Source organism: Protomyctophum bolini, assembly GCF_963924005.1.
Source record: "Protomyctophum bolini genome assembly, chromosome: 14".
In the NCBI taxonomy this organism is placed as follows: domain Eukaryota; kingdom Metazoa; phylum Chordata; class Actinopteri; order Myctophiformes; family Myctophidae; genus Protomyctophum; species Protomyctophum bolini.
This window is the reverse complement of record NC_137875.1, coordinates 3,072,998-3,090,941: the sequence shown is the minus strand read 5'-3', so window position 1 is coordinate 3,090,941 and position 17,944 is coordinate 3,072,998. Positions and strand designations below refer to the sequence as shown.

General features: G+C 42.1%; 3 protein-coding genes across 6 annotated transcripts in view; 1 reads left to right on the top strand and 2 right to left on the bottom strand.

The window, feature by feature from the left end:
* The window catches only part of LOC308328417 (phosphofurin acidic cluster sorting protein 2-like), a 111,945-nt gene extending 102,170 nt beyond the window's left edge, over positions 1-9,775 (top strand). For 2 of the 4 annotated variants that reach the window (XM_080782232.1, XM_080782231.1), the window contains exons 20-24: positions 59-101; positions 2,189-2,327; positions 3,075-3,301; positions 4,317-4,430; positions 5,506-9,775. In XM_080782232.1, coding sequence (XP_080638358.1) covers positions 59-101; positions 2,189-2,327; positions 3,075-3,301; positions 4,317-4,430; positions 5,506-5,621 — 639 coding nt within the window. In that variant the 3' untranslated portion in view covers positions 5,622-9,775. The remainder of the gene's footprint in view (positions 1-58; positions 102-2,188; positions 2,328-3,074; positions 3,302-4,316; positions 4,431-5,505) is intronic. The other 2 variants (XR_013965288.1, XR_013965289.1) reach the window with 2 other exon arrangements.
* Positions 9,776-10,175: 400 nt separating this feature from the next.
* Positions 10,176-13,833, bottom strand: mrpl2 (mitochondrial ribosomal protein L2). Its single transcript, XM_080782240.1, has 8 exons — positions 13,751-13,833; positions 13,457-13,532; positions 12,601-12,811; positions 12,024-12,159; positions 11,788-11,903; positions 11,300-11,410; positions 10,732-10,805; positions 10,176-10,642 (listed from the first exon to the last, which is right to left on the bottom strand). The coding sequence occupies exons 2-8, from the start codon at positions 13,508-13,510 to the stop codon at positions 10,427-10,429; spliced, it is 918 nt and encodes a 305-aa protein (XP_080638366.1). The 5' UTR covers positions 13,511-13,532; positions 13,751-13,833; the 3' UTR covers positions 10,176-10,426.
* Positions 13,834-15,965: 2,132 nt separating this feature from the next.
* LOC308328329 (histone H2A-like) lies at positions 15,966-16,421 on the bottom strand (the record flags this gene model as incomplete). The annotated part of the gene is made up of 1 exon (XM_080782100.1): positions 15,966-16,421. The coding sequence occupies one exon, from the start codon at positions 16,419-16,421 to the stop codon at positions 15,966-15,968; it is 456 nt and encodes a 151-aa protein (XP_080638226.1).
* Positions 16,422-17,944: the final 1,523 nt, after the last annotated feature.

Sequence of the window (17,944 nt, the reverse complement as noted above, 5' to 3'; positions counted from 1 at the left end):
TTGGTCGGTGCCAGACTTGGTTGTTTTAACGTTTTATTTATTTATTTATTTTTTCCAGGTTGTGAAAGTTGGTATAGTGGAGCACAGCCTCTCAACCTCGGGTAAGCCTGTCTGTTTTTTAATGCATGCTAACTGTACTGTACTGTATGTCTCTAGTCTAGACTGTAGCCAACACCTACTGTACACTAGTAGGTACAGCGATGTAAAGTAATGAAGTACATTTACTCAAGTTCTGTACTTAAGTTACGATACTTTTACTTTACTTGGGTGGTAACATTTATACTTTTACTCCACTACATCTCAATGTCCTTTTTACAACGTTGCAATGATTTGAAAACGCAAGTTACTACTGTAGGGACTTTTCAGATTTTTATTATTATTATTATAGAACATACATTCTAAAACGGTTGGTCCCAATACTTGATTCCGACTGGCTGGTACCCGTACCCACAACTTCAATCACTTTATATCATTCCCAGCTGCGTTACATTGATCCCGCAGCTCTGTAGCTGAACTGGGGAAGGGGAGCACTTGATTCGCCTTACACACCCTGGCTGTGCGGGCGTCTAAGCACCGCCCCCCAGTCAAAACAAGGAAGTGTGGCTCGCTCTGGTGGCGCAAAGCGAATTTGCTGCTTTTGTGAATTTTATAGTTTTATGAGGTTAATATTGCTATATGTTTGTAACCGTTTTAGAAAAGCAATAAGCCACTCCACTCAAGGTCCCCATGAGTTTACCGTGTATTTTATAACGGTTGAAAGGGTCTTGAGACACTCGTGTCTCACTACGCCTCTCAGCCATTATAAAATACCCCGTAACCTGACACCTCTTGTGGCTTATTTGTTTTATTAACCAATTAATAACCGTTTCATACTTTCACATAATTCGAAATTGGCCAATCTTGACGCTCACAGCACATATTTAAATGGCTATACCAACGTGAAACCTCCTCCTCCACATATTGTGTTATTATGCAGAGAAGTTGTGGAGGAACGGTGAGAGGGGTGCAGAGCATACGTTAGAGTTTGAGTCTCCGCCACCGAGGGATTACCCCTCTTTGATCTAAATATATTATAAGGGCTGTAACATTTCACAGCTTGTATTTTTGTATGAGCGCAGCATGCATTTCAACCAGTGACCCGCTTTTATTACTCACTGAAATACAGAGACTATCATGTTTGCTCATAAAGATTATGTCCAGGATGGAGTTTTGCAGTTGCAGAGAATACTGTACACCCCTGCTGTACATGGAGTAGACCAGGGAGAATACTGTACATGGGTCCCAGTGAGACATGACATTTCTCTTTTTGGGTCCTCGAGCTAAAAGGTTTTGTCTTTACGGGTGCAGTACTTAGTTTAGACAGTACTTGGTTTAGACTAGTCATTGGTTAGACCAGCCATTAGTCCTACAACTACTAGTGACTAGTCTAAACTAAGTATGCACCCCGCCTTTACACCATTTCTCTGTCCTGTCTGCAGTGGACTCTGTGTCTCTGTGTCTTTACACCATGTCTCTGTCCTGTTTGCAGTGGACTCTGTGTCTTTACACCATGTCTCTGTCCTGTTTGCAGTGGACTCTGTGTCTCTGTGTCTTTACCCCATTTCTCTGTCCTGTCTGCAGTGGACTCTGTGTCTCTGTGTCTTTACACCATGTCTCTGTCCTGTTTGCATTGGACTCTGTGTCTTTACCCCATGTCTCTGTCCTGTTTGCAGTGGACTCTGTGTCTCTGTGTCTTTACCCCATGTCTCTGTCCTGTCTGCAGTGGACTCTGTGTCTCTGTGTCTTTACCCCATGTCTCTGTCCTGTCTGCAGTGGACTCTGTGTCTCTGTGTCTTTACACCATTTCTCTGTCCTGTCTGCAGTGGACTCTGTGTCTTTACACCATTTCTCTGTCCTGTCTGCAGTGGACTCTGTGTCTCTGTGTCTTTACACCATGTCTCTGTCCTGTTTGCAGTGGACTCTGTGTCTTTACCCCATGTCTCTGTCCTGTTTGCAGTGGACTCTGTGTCTCTGTGTCTTTACCCCATGTCTCTGTCCTGTCTGCAGTGGACTCTGTGTCTCTGTGTCTTTACCCCATGTCTCTGTCCTGTCTGCAGTGGACTCTGTGTCTCTGTGTCTTTACACCATTTCTCTGTCCTGTCTGCAGTGGACTCTGTGTCTTTACACCATTTCTCTGTCCTGTCTGCAGTGGACTCTGACGACGCCATGGGGGGCAACCCCGGCATCCTGTCCTCTCCCACCCCCCCGTCGGCTGGTCCGTATGGTAAAGAGATAGGAAGCACTCCTCCTCAGTCCCCCTCGGTCTCCACCGCCCTCTCTGGAGCTGGGTACGACAAGGCAACACCACCCTGACACACACACACACACACAACCAACACCACCACACACACACAACCAACACCACCACACACACACACAACCAACACCACCCTGACACACACAACCAACACATAGTCCTCTATGGAGCTGGGTACGACAAGGCAACACCACCACACACACACAACCAACACCACCCTGCACACACACAACCAACACCACCCTGACACACACAACCAACACATAGTCCTCTATGGAGCTGGGTACGACAAGGCAACACCACCACACACACACAACCAACACCACCCTGCACACACACAACCAACACCACCCTGACACACACAACCAACACATAGTCCTCTATGGAGCTGGGTACGACAACACAACACCACCCTGACACACACAACCAACACTACCCAGTGGTGGACATTTACTGACCTGACGTCTATAAATGTCTTCTAAATCATGACAGTTTTCTGAAAATCCTATGTTTTCTTTATCAGTGGTGCTCAGTATTTCATGTCAAGGACCCCCAGAATTATCTGTATTTGACGAACTGCCACTTTAGTGGTTTTTGTATTTGAAATGAATCCTGAAAAGTAACGGTTTCGGACATATTAGGTTCTTAGGACGATTTATGGAGATACTGGTATTTTTCAATAGCTACATAATGCTTTCCCGCCCAAAATGGGTTATATAAGAATGTTTTGTGTCCTGTGTCAAGAGTTTGACGTTTTGTTTTGCGGATGCGCCCCCAGTTCTCCGTGCACGGGCGGCGAGGTGATGGGGCTCCAGGTGGACTACTGGACGTGGCAGGGCCCCGGGGAGAAGAAGAAGGAGGGAGAGAAGAGAGACGTGGGGATGAAGAACACCCTGAAGAGCAACTTCCGCTCCCTCCAGGTCAGCCGACTGCCGGGCGGCGGAGAGCTCAGCCCTCCGCCCAGCATGGCCATGACCGTGGTCACCAAGGAGAAGAACAAGAAGGGTACGGACCACATGACTCCAGCACAGTGGGGATACAAAACAATCACACCCGTGTGAACTGAGTGGTGCAACTCCCCCCTCTCTCTCTCTCTCTCTCTCTCTCTCTCCTCCTCCTCTCTCTCTCTCTCTCATTAGCAGGCAACTTACATGCACAGCACTATCTCTCTCTCTGTTTCTGGCACAACAGCACCCCTACTGGTACTAATAGTCATACTCGTGCTCATTAACGTCACATACATACTAGGCGGACAAACACGGACATTGCTGTTCCTTGGAGTGGTTGCACCACTCAAAAAAATACTGTTCTCTCATGCTCTTTGATAGATGTGAAAAAGCATTGAATACAGTTGAATGAAGTGTACTCTGATACGGATCGCTGCAATGTGAAAGCATTGAATACAGTTGAATGAAGTGTACTCTGATACGGATCGCTGCAATGTGAAAGCATTGAATACAGTTGAATGAAGTGTACTCTGATACGGATCGCTGCAATGTGAAAGCATTGAATACAGTTGAATGAAGTGTACTCTGATACGGATCGCTGCAATGTGAAAGCATTGAATACAGTTGAATGAAGTGTACTCAGTTGAATTAAGTGTACTCAGTTAAATGAAGTGTACTCAGTTGAATTAAGTGTACTCGGGTGCAGAAGAATCAAGGCCAATGTGAATCATGGCCAGCGGGGTCCAGGTATCCGTATTGGGGAACAATTTGAATCAAATGGACTCAGTGTGAATCTGCCCTAAGGCTCAGTCAGCCAGGGGTCCAATCAGACCTGAGGCTCTTTGTCGCATGTCCTTCTCCAACTCTCCTTTATATAAAATATCATATCATTAACATTACAACAAGGAGCCTGGTGGGGGCATATATTCCTGGGGGTATAATGTAAAAATTGAGAGGTGTAAAAAGGTATTAATTCTGTAGTTAAGATGTTGGACGTTAAATGATTCTTTATTATATTTATAGATATATTTTATTTGACACTGGTGAGATGATTGATTCCTTCTCCTCGGCAGTGATTTTCCTCAGCAAGAAGCCCAAGGAGAAAGACCTGGACTCCAAGAGCCAAGTGATCGATGGCATCAGCAGGTTGATCTGCACTGCCAAGCATCAGCACACCATGCTGAGAGGTAAGACTTCTACTGCCATCTAGTGGATGGCAACGGACACTACGTTAATCTTTTTTCTATGTCAGTGGTTCTCAAACTATTTAATGTCAAGGACCCCTAGAATTATATGTATTTGGCCTGCCGACCCCCATCTGAAAATATGTTGTTCCAGGGACCCCCCCTCCCCCAGAAGCAAAGATTTGAGCTAAAAACGAACGCTCTGAAAGAATATATTCAAATATTTGGGCCACATTTTCACGATTTTTTTTAAATAGCTACAAGCTCGGATGAGCTTGTAGATCTTCTATTTATCAACAGCTAAAGTACAACATAATGCTTAAAACACCAAAAGGGGTTCCCGCCCAAAATGGGTTAAGAGAAGCTACTTTCTTAGAGCAGAATGTATAAAATGAATTGTGTACTTAAATAGTGTGTGGGTGTATATAATACAGTGACTACAGTATGTCATTGTCCAGGCAATATCGTACTGTACAACCCCAGACTCCCAAAAGATGGATTGCAATTTGCTTATAGAGGGTATGCGCGTGACACCAGGCATCATCAAACCCGGAAGTTACGCAGGAATGCCTACTGAGTGGCAGAAAACTACTTATCTGGCCTCGACAACCCAAAGCATCCAAACAGAAAAGTCCTCTCTGATTGCATTAAACAACGTTAAACAATGTTAAACTCACTTTGCATGTTGCTTTGCCACTCGATGTGCCACTTTAACCCATTCTGGGCGGGAACCCATTTTGGTGTTAGCATCATGTCGTGCTTTAGCTATTGAAAAACAGCAGATCTACAAGCTCATAGCGCGCCACCGAGTGGCGCGCTACGAGCTTGTAGGTCTGCTATTTTTGAAAAATCGAAGACATAGAAGACATTTTTTAGAATCTGATCTCGGGTCAGAATGGAAAACTGTCAGGATGCAGAAGACATTTTTAGAATCTGATCTCGGGTCAGAATGGAAAACTGTCAGGATGCAGAAGACATTTTTAGAATCTGATCTCAGGTCAGAATGGGTTAAGCATGCGCGTACCCTCTCTATCGTCAGGTGCTCAATTTGCGATGTCGTTAACGTCTTTGTTTTCAGTGTCTATCGACGGAGTGGAGTGGAACGACGTGAAGTTCTTCCAGCTGGCCGCCCAGTGGCCGACGCACGTCAAGCATTTCCCCGTGGGCGTCTTCGGTTACACCAAACCCATGTGACCCTAGCCACGCCCCCCCCCCCCCCGACCGCCACCGACCGACACGCTCTCGTCTCTCCCCGCCGCACTTCTGTCTCATGGCGAGGCTAACAGAGAAGGAGAGGAACGCCAACTCCCCCCCCCCCCCCCCCCCCCCCGGGCCGGCGGTAATAGTTTTCCTGTGGAAACCTTTTACTGACTGACTTGTATAACCGTGTGTTCAAAAATACACAAAACATTTCACGTTGTTCGAGTTGATATTATCGATGTTGACCTTGTTGGTTTGTTGTTGTTGTTGTTGTTGTTGTTGGGTTTTTTGTTTAGTTTTTTTTTTTTTACACGATATATATATATATAAAAAGAACCGACAAGTACTATTTTGTAAGTTGTTGCTGCCGCCTCGAATGTGTGCGTTTTTCTTTTTTTTTAGGTTTTTTCTGACAATTTTGCCACATTTCGGTAACGGCAGCTGTGTTTGCACTTTGTTCTGACATTAGCATTTTATTATTTCTGTGAAATCCTACGTTTTTTAAACGTTGCTCTATAGACAATGGAGAAGTATGATGGTGATGTGCAGTGGTGCGTGCGTGCGCGCGCGCGAGATCATTTTGCGACTGTGTTCGTGTTTGTTGAAAGTCAAAAGAATATTGCTGTGAATCTAGATGGAATCCTTCCCTTCCAACTCAAGTCTTCTGTTTCCTGACTTGTCTCTTATTTCATCTTTTCAACTCCCAATTCCTGTTCTTTTTTTATATGCAAGGAACATTGCATTTTAAATGTGTCTGCCTTTTGCTGTTAAAAGCACAATGTGTATCTATAACAAGTCAAGCAACATATTTGGGAAGGTAGCTATTATGAATGTAGCTATAATGCATTTATAACACATTGTAAGCAGTACTTAAAAAAGATGACCATTCATTTTTTCCCCCTCTTTATTTAATTGTAGGTGCTGAAGTCGACGTGTCATGTCGTTAGACACAGTAACATCGTTACTGCTCATTTAACTCTCAATAGTGTACAAATTTAACATTCGTACATTTCACTCTTAAAGTGAACATTGAGGATTTTGTGTAGATTCATTACCGGACATCGGAGTTACTGTGCCGTTATTATAACCACTTTGAAACAGGGTCATCTGATACACAAAGACCACACATTTTGTTGATCTCTTACAGCTGAATGCCAAATGTAAGAAAACCCTTTAGTTGTGACTATACATCACATCTATTCTTTTTTTTAAGGTGCTGATCGATTTTTCGAATTTCGTTCTAAATTGCAAACAATTCCACCTAGTCGTGTATTTGGCATTTTCATTTTAGGGTTTTGGCTCCCACTTTGTTTGTGACAAGTGGTCGAAATATGTTTGGATACTTCGCAATGTGCTCATTATGTATATTGACATATTATTGGACCCGTAAGTCTCACAGACAGAAGTTGTCAGTTGTCTGAACTCTAAGGTCTGTGCTGATCTTGGTTGGAGCCAGATGGTCTGTGCTGATCTCGGTCAGAGCCAGATGTAGTGATCTAAGGTCTGTGCTGATCTCGTTTAGAGCCAGATGGTCTGTGCTGATCTAAGGTCTGTGCTGATCTCGGTTGGAGCCAGAGGGTCTGTGCTGATCTTGGTTAGCCAGATGTAGTGATGATCTAAGGTCTGTGCTGATCTTGGTTAGCCAGATGTAGTGATCTAAGGTCTGTGCTGATCTCGGTTATAGAGCCAGATGTAGTGATGTGCCAAAGTCGAATTAGTTCTCCAGTCCAACCAGCAGAGCATTCAACTATATATAGTATATACACTTGTACTTTATTACGCTTCAGCCAGCTATAATAGCCTTGTGGACGTCTGTTGTCATTACAGAGATCTGTATTGAGAGTACTGAGCTTGTAAAAAAAAAAAGAAAAAGAAGAAGAAAAAAAAGGAAAGAAATATATATATATATATATTGTGAAGTGTTGGCATAATTATATTTGGCCATATTCTAAAACATGTCCGTGTGCTGTACTGTACATACACATGCACACATTATATTAGCAGTCTGTTAATGCAAGCCTCATTGGCTAGATATGGAAATAGTACATAACCTAAAATGTAGTCCGACAGATTACCTATTCAGTATTGTATTGGGCTATTGTTTCTCTTTTTGTACGTTTTTGATTCTCAAAGGAACTTGAAAAGAACTAGTATCAAGTTTGAGCTATTAGCCGTTTTTAAAAGGATTTGATGATGATGATGATGGGGGAAGCATACAGTATAGATTCTTGCCAGATATTATTCCTGTCACTGCCTGTGTGTCTCTGTGGGTGTGTTAAGTGTTCGATGGTACTACTCCCTCAATAGTGTTAACTCGTGTGTGAACTTTTTGCAATAGGAAAAACGTGGACAGAAAGGGCCTTCTGTTTGTATGGGTTTTCTTTGCTGTTTGCTTTTATAAAGTGGAAGACTTGCAAGCTTTGTTAGACTTTTATAGTATTGTATATAAATATACAAGATGTATACCATTGTGAACCGCAGCTGTCCATTCCACTAAATTGAAAGCACAAATATTTAACCCCTTGTTTCCCCCACCCCCCAAAATGCCAAATATTTCCTTAACCCCCCATGACTTTAGATTTGTACAATGCAAAAACACTACTACATGTCAATTCTTGTACATGCTCTCCCACTATGTAATGCACTTTTCTTGTGGTTTCTTCACCTTTTTCAGCTCTAAATCGGGACACAATTTGGTTTTGCAGGTGGAGTGTTACTTATGTTTGGAATATTAACCACTAACTACCCACATTCATCAGAAGGTTTGCGGTTTTCTTTTGTCTGCGTTGACCTGACTCTTCTTAAAGTACAGTGGGGTCATGTTTATGTCGATAAGTTAATCGAGCGCCTTCTGTTGTCTGGTCGACTACAATGCTCTCTCTCCGACTTTGTTTTGTTATGTTGCCGCATATTGAAAGGCTTTCTCATCACCTGCCACCATGTTGTTTGCCTGTGATTGTACCGCCAGGTTGTCTGTTTCGTTTTGAAGTGTTCACTATCTTCTCTTAACCGATAGGGGATGACCTGGCCCTTGTATATTTTGTATACCTGGGCTATTAAGTGCTAGCCAAGGCAGTTGTGTGTGTGTGTGTGTGTGTGTGTGTGTGTGTGTGTGGATAGGGGGGAAATTCATGTGAGCTAGCCCTTTAAATAACATTAAGGGCACAATTCAACAAGCGTATTTCAATGTGTTTTTTTTATTTTTTTTGCCCTAAATCTAGAGGTAGCATGGGGGTGTTTTATATTACTGGATCAATGAGCTGGCTGACCTTACTGCAATGTTTCAATTTAACAATTACAGGAAATCACTTTTGCATTTAAGGTCAAACTTCCAGGGTTAACCCATTTTGGGGCGGGAACACCTTTTGGTGTTTTTAAACATGTTATAATTTAGCTATTGAAAAATAACATATCTACAAGCTCACAAGCTTGTAGGTCTGCCATTTTTGAAAAATCGTGAAAATATTTATTTCAGAAAACTAGAGGATTTAGAAGATTTTTTTTTTTTTATTTCGAGGTCAGGCCTAAATGGCTTAAAACATGCCGTCTCATTGATCCCGTTATGCCCGATTTATACGTGGCGCCTCGCAGGTGTCTCACACCGTCAAATAGCCGGTTTACAAGCACATGTCGCATCGCGACAGAGCCCATGTAGATCTATTTGCGTGTGTACGACACGACGCAGCGCGACATAGCCTGTAGATCTATTTGCGTGTGTACGACACGACGCAGCGCGACATAGCCTGTAGATCTATATGCGTGTGTACGACACGACGCAGCGCGACATAGCCTGTAGATCTATTTGCGTGTGTACGACACGACGCAGCGCGACATAGCCTGTAGATCTATTTGCGTGTGTACGACACGACGCAGCGCGACATAGCCTGTGGATCTATAGATCTATTTGCTGGTGTACGACATCATGACGAAGGACCAAATATAATTCGAGGTCTACTTGAAATGCCACCCAGTGTCTTTGCACAAACCCTATTTTAAATGACATGACAGTATTTTTTAAATTTACCACTAAAAATATGGGTTACTCTTTGCATGTTTTACTAGATGTAAATATGTTTTGGAATTTTATATTGTTTTGTTTCTCTCCATGCTCTCACAAGCAGTTGTGTTTAATAAAATTTTTAATCTTCTGTACAAACAAACATTTATTTGGTTCATATTCCCCATGACCAATTGAGCCACTCAATACATCATTCTAATGACAAACTATACTCGATTACGATGCAAGATCCATCTTTTTATGTGTCCGGTGAGAACTGGTGGTGTCAATACCAGTCCTAGTCTCACAACTATTCCACAATCTCCGAATGCTATATAGTCTGGAACTATAGCCGCCATGAGCCGAGTAAGGAAGCTACCATTTCAGTTCACGAAAATACATTTTAAAATATCTTTACATTTTATTGTTTATTATTTTCTTTTCTGCTAAGCAACAAGCTATATATGCTTAAGATGATTTCTATTTATATTAGAATACATTTTGCGCAACTGTAAAGAAAGACGTAGAGAAAAAGAATCCCGCACACTGTCTTCACTTGAGTTTTGATTTTATTGAGCAACGTTTCGGCCGTCAGACCTTCATCAGGCGACTGTAAAGACCAAACAGGAGTGGGGAGGAGGCTCCACTCTTACGCTCTATCGCTTACTCATGACAGCTCTTCCGTTGCTCCAGACTGTATGATGAAGCATTCGGAAATAGCGAGAGTCAGTCTGGTAACGCGAGACTAACACCAGTCCCAAAACATACAGTATCGAGAGTGGAGTTGATATTGTCCATGTTGTTATTTTGCTGCTGCTGCATACGAGGGCAGGTTGAGGTAATTCTTCATCTTCGGTAACGGTTTGATCTTGCGTCCTGCCCAGCCTCCCTTCCTCTGCCACAGGCCACTGGAGGGGCGAATGCCGAGCCACCGATTGCGACCCGCTTTGCCGATAACCCGCTGGCTGTGATCGATGTTGGAAACGCGGCCCACCGTTACCATGCAGGTCTCCAGTACCTGTGTATGACATAATTTCATAGATTGAGGTAAAATGCATTTGTTCTTTGACAGATGTCAGCGCCCAAATATATATATATTATTTTTACCTGAACCTGCCGTTTTGAAGGGAGCTGAACAATGGCGGTTCCATTGACCTTTCGGAGCAGTACGCCACATGTGCCTTTTGAGCAAAGAACAACACATTTTAGTATTCAACTGAGTTATCAAAGGTTACAGCAACTACTGTAACTACTAATACCAATTAGAGATGTCCCGATAGTTGTATCTGGAAAAGTATCGGATCGGCCCTTATTTGTCATATCGGTATCGGTGAATATTCCAGTCTAACCACCGATCCGACACAGGGGTAAATGGTCGACACTATCTATGGCAGGTAAATAAAATGTTGGGGCATGTGGAGTTTGCCTTGGAGTTGCCCCAAACTGCAAGTGCACATTTGAGTGAGGAGTCTGCTATAAACACAACATGAGATCACGACACTGGTATCGGTTAACACAGAAATTGAGGTATTTGGATCGAAAGTGAAAAAAAAGGGACATCCCTAATACCAATGAGTTTGATTTAGGCTGCTTTCTGTATTCCCATAACATAATTAGTAAGAAACATAGGCCTATAATTGTGCAAAGTCTTTTTAAGTTTGTAAATGATAATTACCTGCAGCACGGATGTACTTGGCTCCTTTTCCTGGGTATATCTCCAGGCAGTTCACCAACGTACCCACAGGGAGAGCTCCGAGTGGGTGGGCATCACCCTCGTTGGCTTGAACTGAGTTATGACAAAATGCATTAGTATTTTCTATTTTGATATCAAAGGTAAACACATACCAAAACTGTCAGGTGTCAACTAGGGCTGGTGGTCACATACTGTGTTGTCACCAAAGTCATGAAGTCGTTCTTAAAATTCACATCTCTAGACTGAGCAGTGGAGGATCTAAGATAATTAGAGTGAAGTCACGTGTGTAATCTGACACACAGAATAGCCAATCTACAAGCTCACGAGCTTGTAGATCAGCTGTTTTCGGCAAAGGTATTTGTTGGGGGGGAAAGGGCCTATTAAAGGACACCTGGGGGACTTGATGGTAAGTGGCTACAGTACGTGAGGCAGTTTAACCAAACAAGCTGCCAGCCAGGTGGATCTCATACCTGCCATGCGTCCAATAACTGAAGATGTTTTGATGATATCTCCGGCCTGCATGCTCTCTGTAGCAATGATCCATCTCTTCTTTTCGCCGCCAGCTACTAGAGCAATATCTGCGGATCTACTCGGAGAGAAGAAAGGCCAAACAGGAGTAGGGTCAGTTGCGTGCGATTACTTACGTTTTTAGGACATGTTAATGACATTTGGGCTCTTGTGGTTAATAAGAGGAGTTTCATTTCACCTGCACGGGTCATAACGGACTTCAACAACCTTCTCTTCAAAGACCGGCTTGTCTGGTTCTAGGGGAAATCGATGGATGTCTAACCAGCGATATAATTGTTTGTGTCCACCACCAATGCCCTGTGTCCGTATCCTTCCTGAGTGACAGACAACAGTGAAAATGTGAAACCCGGCAAAGCAAACCATTACAATCTGTGTCACCTTAGCTTTAAATCACTTTAACCATTCTTTTTTTAAACTTTATCTATTGAAAAATAGCAGATCTACAATCTAATAGTGCGACACTGAGTGCCACGCTATAAGCTTATAGATCTGCTATTTATTTATTTTTATCGTGAGAGTTTGTTGCAATTCTTTGAATATATATTCTTTCAAAGCCAACGTTTAAAGTGAACTCATTTGCTTCTGGGGGATCCCTATTCCCTGGAACAACCTTTTTTCAGATGGGGTTCTGCGGCCAAATAGATAATTGACATGTAAAAAGTTTGAGCATCACTGAATACGTTTTCCAGAAAACTGTCATGATTTAGAGAAGAGATATTTTAAACACAACAGTCCGTCTATGATATCATTTATACCAGAGTGATCTCTGCCCCCTGTCTTCTTCAACCCCATGGTTCTGACGGTGTATTTCCCTGCCTTCTGCGTCGCCTTCCAATCTCTCCGGTTCTGGTCCAAAGTGGCCGTTGTGAGGAACCCTCTGCATAGCGGCGATGTGCCGAGGACGGTCAGTGGTGACTGGGTCGTGAAGACGGTGTGAGTTGTTCTGTGCACAGCCTGTCCCAGAACCTGGGAAGTGGAAACGGGAGATTTGGCAGTGGTGGAAACTGGAAAAGGTACTCCTCACTTTTGCGTGAAAGTATCAAAGCTGCAATATAGAAATACTCTTTGTTGTTCAAAACGTACTTAAACTACCACAAGTAAAAAGTATGTCCCATTTCAAGTTTTCAAATGTATGAAAATATTTTGGCAAGTTTAAATGCGTCGCAACCCTATGGTCGCAACGCATTGTGAGCTTGTCCATCTGCCATTTCCAAATGTATATAGGGCTGTTAGTGGTTAAGTTAATGCATGTTTTGTAATAATTAAAATCTACAAAGTAACTAGAGTTTACAAAAATACAATATTTGGATCCGAGATGTAATGGAGTAGAAATAAAAGTACTGTAAATCGAAAATACTCAAGTAAAGTCAAATACCTCAAACTTGTACAGTACTTGATAGTTTCCACCAGTGATATTTATTGAATTTCGTGTCCTCACTCAACATCCCATTATGATTTAGTACACTGACACTCTCGTTAAATTCACATACTGTGTTGCCACTGTGTCCACTCACAGTTAACAGTTTTTGTATTGAGTTGTGCTACTGTAATTCTGCAAACTGATAATGCATATTTCAATGAATCAATGAATCAACAACATTGTAGACTTACCTGTGAGGACAGAGACAGGGTCCGCAGAGCGCGACTTAGAGAAGACACCGCCATTTACAACAAGGTCAATATAACACTGTAGAGAAGACGAGAATAAACGTTTACTAGGATTGTAGTATATTTTCCATAAATACAACAAATGTCAGATGTCCTGAACTGACTCGTGAGGTTACCGTTATAGCTATAGTTACGTTTACCATTACGCTACAGCCAATTAACATGTGATATCATATGACTACATATAGTAACCTGGTTGTATCGATGCTTTAAGTGTAGACATTATATGAAACCAACCTTTATAATACTATATCATCCCACTCCAGTAATCCATGCTGATATATTTGCGTCCTTCAGAACTCTGCAAGCAACAGACGCCGTGTCGCATAATGATGACGTGTTCCCATCACGCACGCACACTGACGCGCGCGCGAGCACGTACTGGTGGTGGTGGTGGTCACTTTCCCAGAAAATAGAGATTAAAGTGATGTACCTCTGAATAACCACTAGATGGCTGTAGATGGTCACTCGGTTTCCAGGTCACAGAGAAACCTTTGTTTTTACAATAATAATATAATAAACTTGATTTATATAGCACCTTTTTTGACAGTGTCACAAAGTGACAGTGACAGTGTTACATAACAATCAAACAGCAGGCAGAATAAAATGACATTATCAAGGGAATTAAACGTTTTAAAAATGTAGTTTTAAAAATAGCCAAGGATCTAATAGACCTCAGGTCAGATGGCAGGCTGTTCCAGAGCCTGGGAGCCCTGCTTGAAAAGGCCATATCCCCCTTTGTCACCCTTTTTGTTCTAGCTAGGCGGACAGGCTGGTGAGGTTGAGTTAAAATATCTAATATTTCAAATAAAATAAAGTTCAGAAATGTGTGTTTGGTAGATTATTTCTGTTTTAATTAACAATGCTTCTTGGCAATAACTGGTATAGGCTACCACTGTAAATCCTGTTTAGTTCCTTTTTAAACGTAGCCTAACAAATGTACAATTTGTAAGAGGGTGCCCTCCCTAGCTTATGTTAACAATTAGACAGGCTAAGACTGACATGATAAAATGTGAAATCTTCTGTGCCTGGAATAATAATCAAATTCAGATGTACCTGGTTGTTGTAAAAGAGTTAGGGAGGAGGTTGGATTGTAAAGTCCACCGTCGTCCACTGGAACTGGAAGCATTATTAGATCTTAAGTCTTGAGTTGTTTGATGTCTCGAGACCACGGGTAAAAGTTAAACTTCCCTCTAAATTAACCTGTGCCTGCCTTTATAGAGGCCGACTGGGTTTTCTCATGACATCGTGGTGAGTTATGTCATCCATGAATGATCCATGCCCAAATATGGAATATTGCATCAACCATGTCAAAATATGGAAACTCAGGTCAACTATCCATGGCATATCCATTATATATATAATAATAAAGTATTTGTATAGCACCTTTCATGACATGAAATGCAGCTCAACGTGCTTTACAGAACAATAGAGAATAAAATAAAAGCAAGGCAACCATATCAAAAAACAAACAGTAATGCAATACAGTGAGGACATGAATAACAAAAAATAAATAAAAGATCAATTAAAAGCAATGTTGTAGAAGTGGGTCTTGAGCTGAGCTTTAAAAATGTCTACAGCCAGTAGACCCTACCCTGGCCTGGAGCAGTGATTCTCATGCAGACAACGACTAAAGCAGCGTTTCCCCGCTTTAGCCTCTCGGCGTCATACGATATAGACTTAGTCACAACAAGCCGTTTCCAAATAGTCCATAAGTTTTCTAAACTTAATATCCTGAACTTGTAGACCGTTTTCAGTCTGTTCAGTTTGGTTACCTTCTGGGTCTTGAACTGAAAGTTTGAGAACACTCTGGAAGATTGATCAGAATAGACCAAAGGAAAGAGTACAAAACAGACCTTATTGAAAGTTGGTGTGTGTAACTCAGGGTTATAGGCTATAGCCTAAGCCTACAGTACAAAAAAAAAGATAAAATGTCTGCTCCCAACAGCAGAATGGGTTAATGACCAGCTAACTGTCAAATGACCATTCCTATAGTTATGGCAGAGGGTTTATTCCCCAGGTGCATCAGTATAATTTTGCCTCCCTGGTTACCCAAGCAACACAGGTAATCTGTACTCATTTCCATACAACAGGCACTGTATGAGTCCCTGAAAATAGAATTGCAGAGTTTGTTGAAGCTGACTTAAATTGACTTCCGTATAATGTTGGGATAATAAATGTGTCTTCCGCCATAGTTCATGTGATTACTCACAGCACAAAAGTGTGGCCACGAGGACACCATTTACATGACATTTGTCTGCACCCAATAATATTAACAGAAACAATAACGTTTAATCATTTATTTAGAAAAGTGAGTTCCAAAAGTGTGGCCAGGACACTCATTTAAATGACATGTGTCAGGACCCAATAATATTGACAACAGAAACAATATAAAGAGCAATTTAAGAAAAGTGAGTTACAAGACACATTCAAATGTAAAACTGTAAAGTTTTTAAAATTCTTCTGATTCAACGAATCTGGCTGAGCCACCATCATCATCCTCGTCATCCCTTGATGAAGCTGATGCCCCTTTGGGTTTGGTCTTCTTGGGCAGAAGTTGCGCCTGGATGTTGGGTACGACACCTCCCTCCGAGATGGTGACTTTATCAAGTAATTTGGTCAGCTCCTCATCATTTCTCACTGCCAGGAGGATGTGGCGAGGAGCAATGCGGCGCTTGTTGTTGTCCCGGGAAGCATTTCCTGCTAGCTCCAAAATCTCAGCACAGAGGTACTCCAAGACAGCAGCCAAGTAAATGGGGGCACCCGCACCGATTCGGTGGGCATAGTTTCCCTTCTTCAGCAGCCTGTGGAGGCGACCCACGGGGAAGGTCAAACCTGCCCTCGCAGAACGGCTGGTATTTGTGGTTGTGGCCTTGGCGGCAGCAAGCTTCTTCCCACGGCCAGACATTTTCTGAAGGACAAAAAAAAACAATTTTGATTGATTGATATCTTTATTAACAGTTTGCAGAATTACAGTACATTTCAAGCACAAACTCAATACAAAGACTGTTAACTGTGAGTAGACGACCCAATTAAGCCTTACACTTGTTTACAACAGGGTCCACATTGTTCAATTCATCAAAACATTTAGAGACAAACAAATAGACACTTCTATGTAGTTAAAGAACAGAACAGGAATTCATCATATAGGAAGCGAAAAGGGAAAAAATATATATATACAGTGAGGGGAACAGGGGGATAAAATAAAACGAAAGACAGAGTGTAGGGCGCCTGCACACAACACCATGCGTTGATGCCATGTGTGCATATGTGCAGGCACCCAACACCACGTCCATACAAAAACATAGTACAATCCAGATAACATTTTTACAGAGGCCAGTTTCGAATTGCAGCCATCCGTAGGTGCCCTTTGAGAGCAGTTTTGAAGGAGCCAAGGGATTCACAAATGAGCTACAAACGAACTACATGTTAAGGTTTAAGTCAGACAGTTCTCTTGACTGAAGCAGGAGAAATGTTCAAGTTTCATGGGGGACGAGAGGGGGGCAGTAACCAAGTAGCCTATACTTTTACTGAGTATTTCCATTCACAACACATGAGCTTGTAGATCAGCAGTTAGAATGTCGTTTTACTTGTCATCTTAAATATGATGCAAACACTTTCTTACTCAAGTCATTCTTTGAATAGGCTATACAGGACCTTTACTTGGAACAGTAAACATTGTGGCATTGTAGGCTACTTCTTCCACTATTGAAAATGTGGAACCATGATTAGACGGAATCTACAGCCTTAACTTAAGTAAAAAAGGCATTCTCCCAAGCAGGGAGTGAATCATGAAGGCCACATTTTAATAGAAAAGACAAGTGACTCAATGAAATTCTAACTTTGTATTAATCCCAAACCTTTCATCAACAGCAACACCATATAGCTTACTACAGAACCCACCATCACAGATTTAAGAACCTGACAGACTAAACAGACTCTGTTCTCACCTCTCAACAACAGTGTTCCACGCCGTCTGTTCCTTGCAAAAGAGATTAAGCTGTAGTATTTTCTGAACGTCAGTCTGGGCTTTATGTGAAGCTGTAGCTGATTACCAGATGAATCACACCTGTCCTGTATATAGATATATTAACCAGAGAGGACTGGAGTCAATTGGGTTATATTATGTTTAACACTAATTTGAAGGTGTCAAAATCTGACAGACATCTGGTGGCCATGACCACAAAAAGCTGCTTCCCCGTATTTTTTAGTTGCCATTTTTTTAGGCAAAGCGAGCAGGCCAGCAGTGGAATACCTTAGGGGGGCGGTTTGGTTTGGGACATATTTAGGCAGGCAGTCATGTAGGTAGGAAGGTGCGAGACCATTGAAAGCTTTATAGACAAGTAAAATAATTTTAAAATCAATCCTAAAAACAACCGGAAGCCAGTGCAGTGAAGCCAAAACTGGAGTAATATGTTCTCTCATCTTATA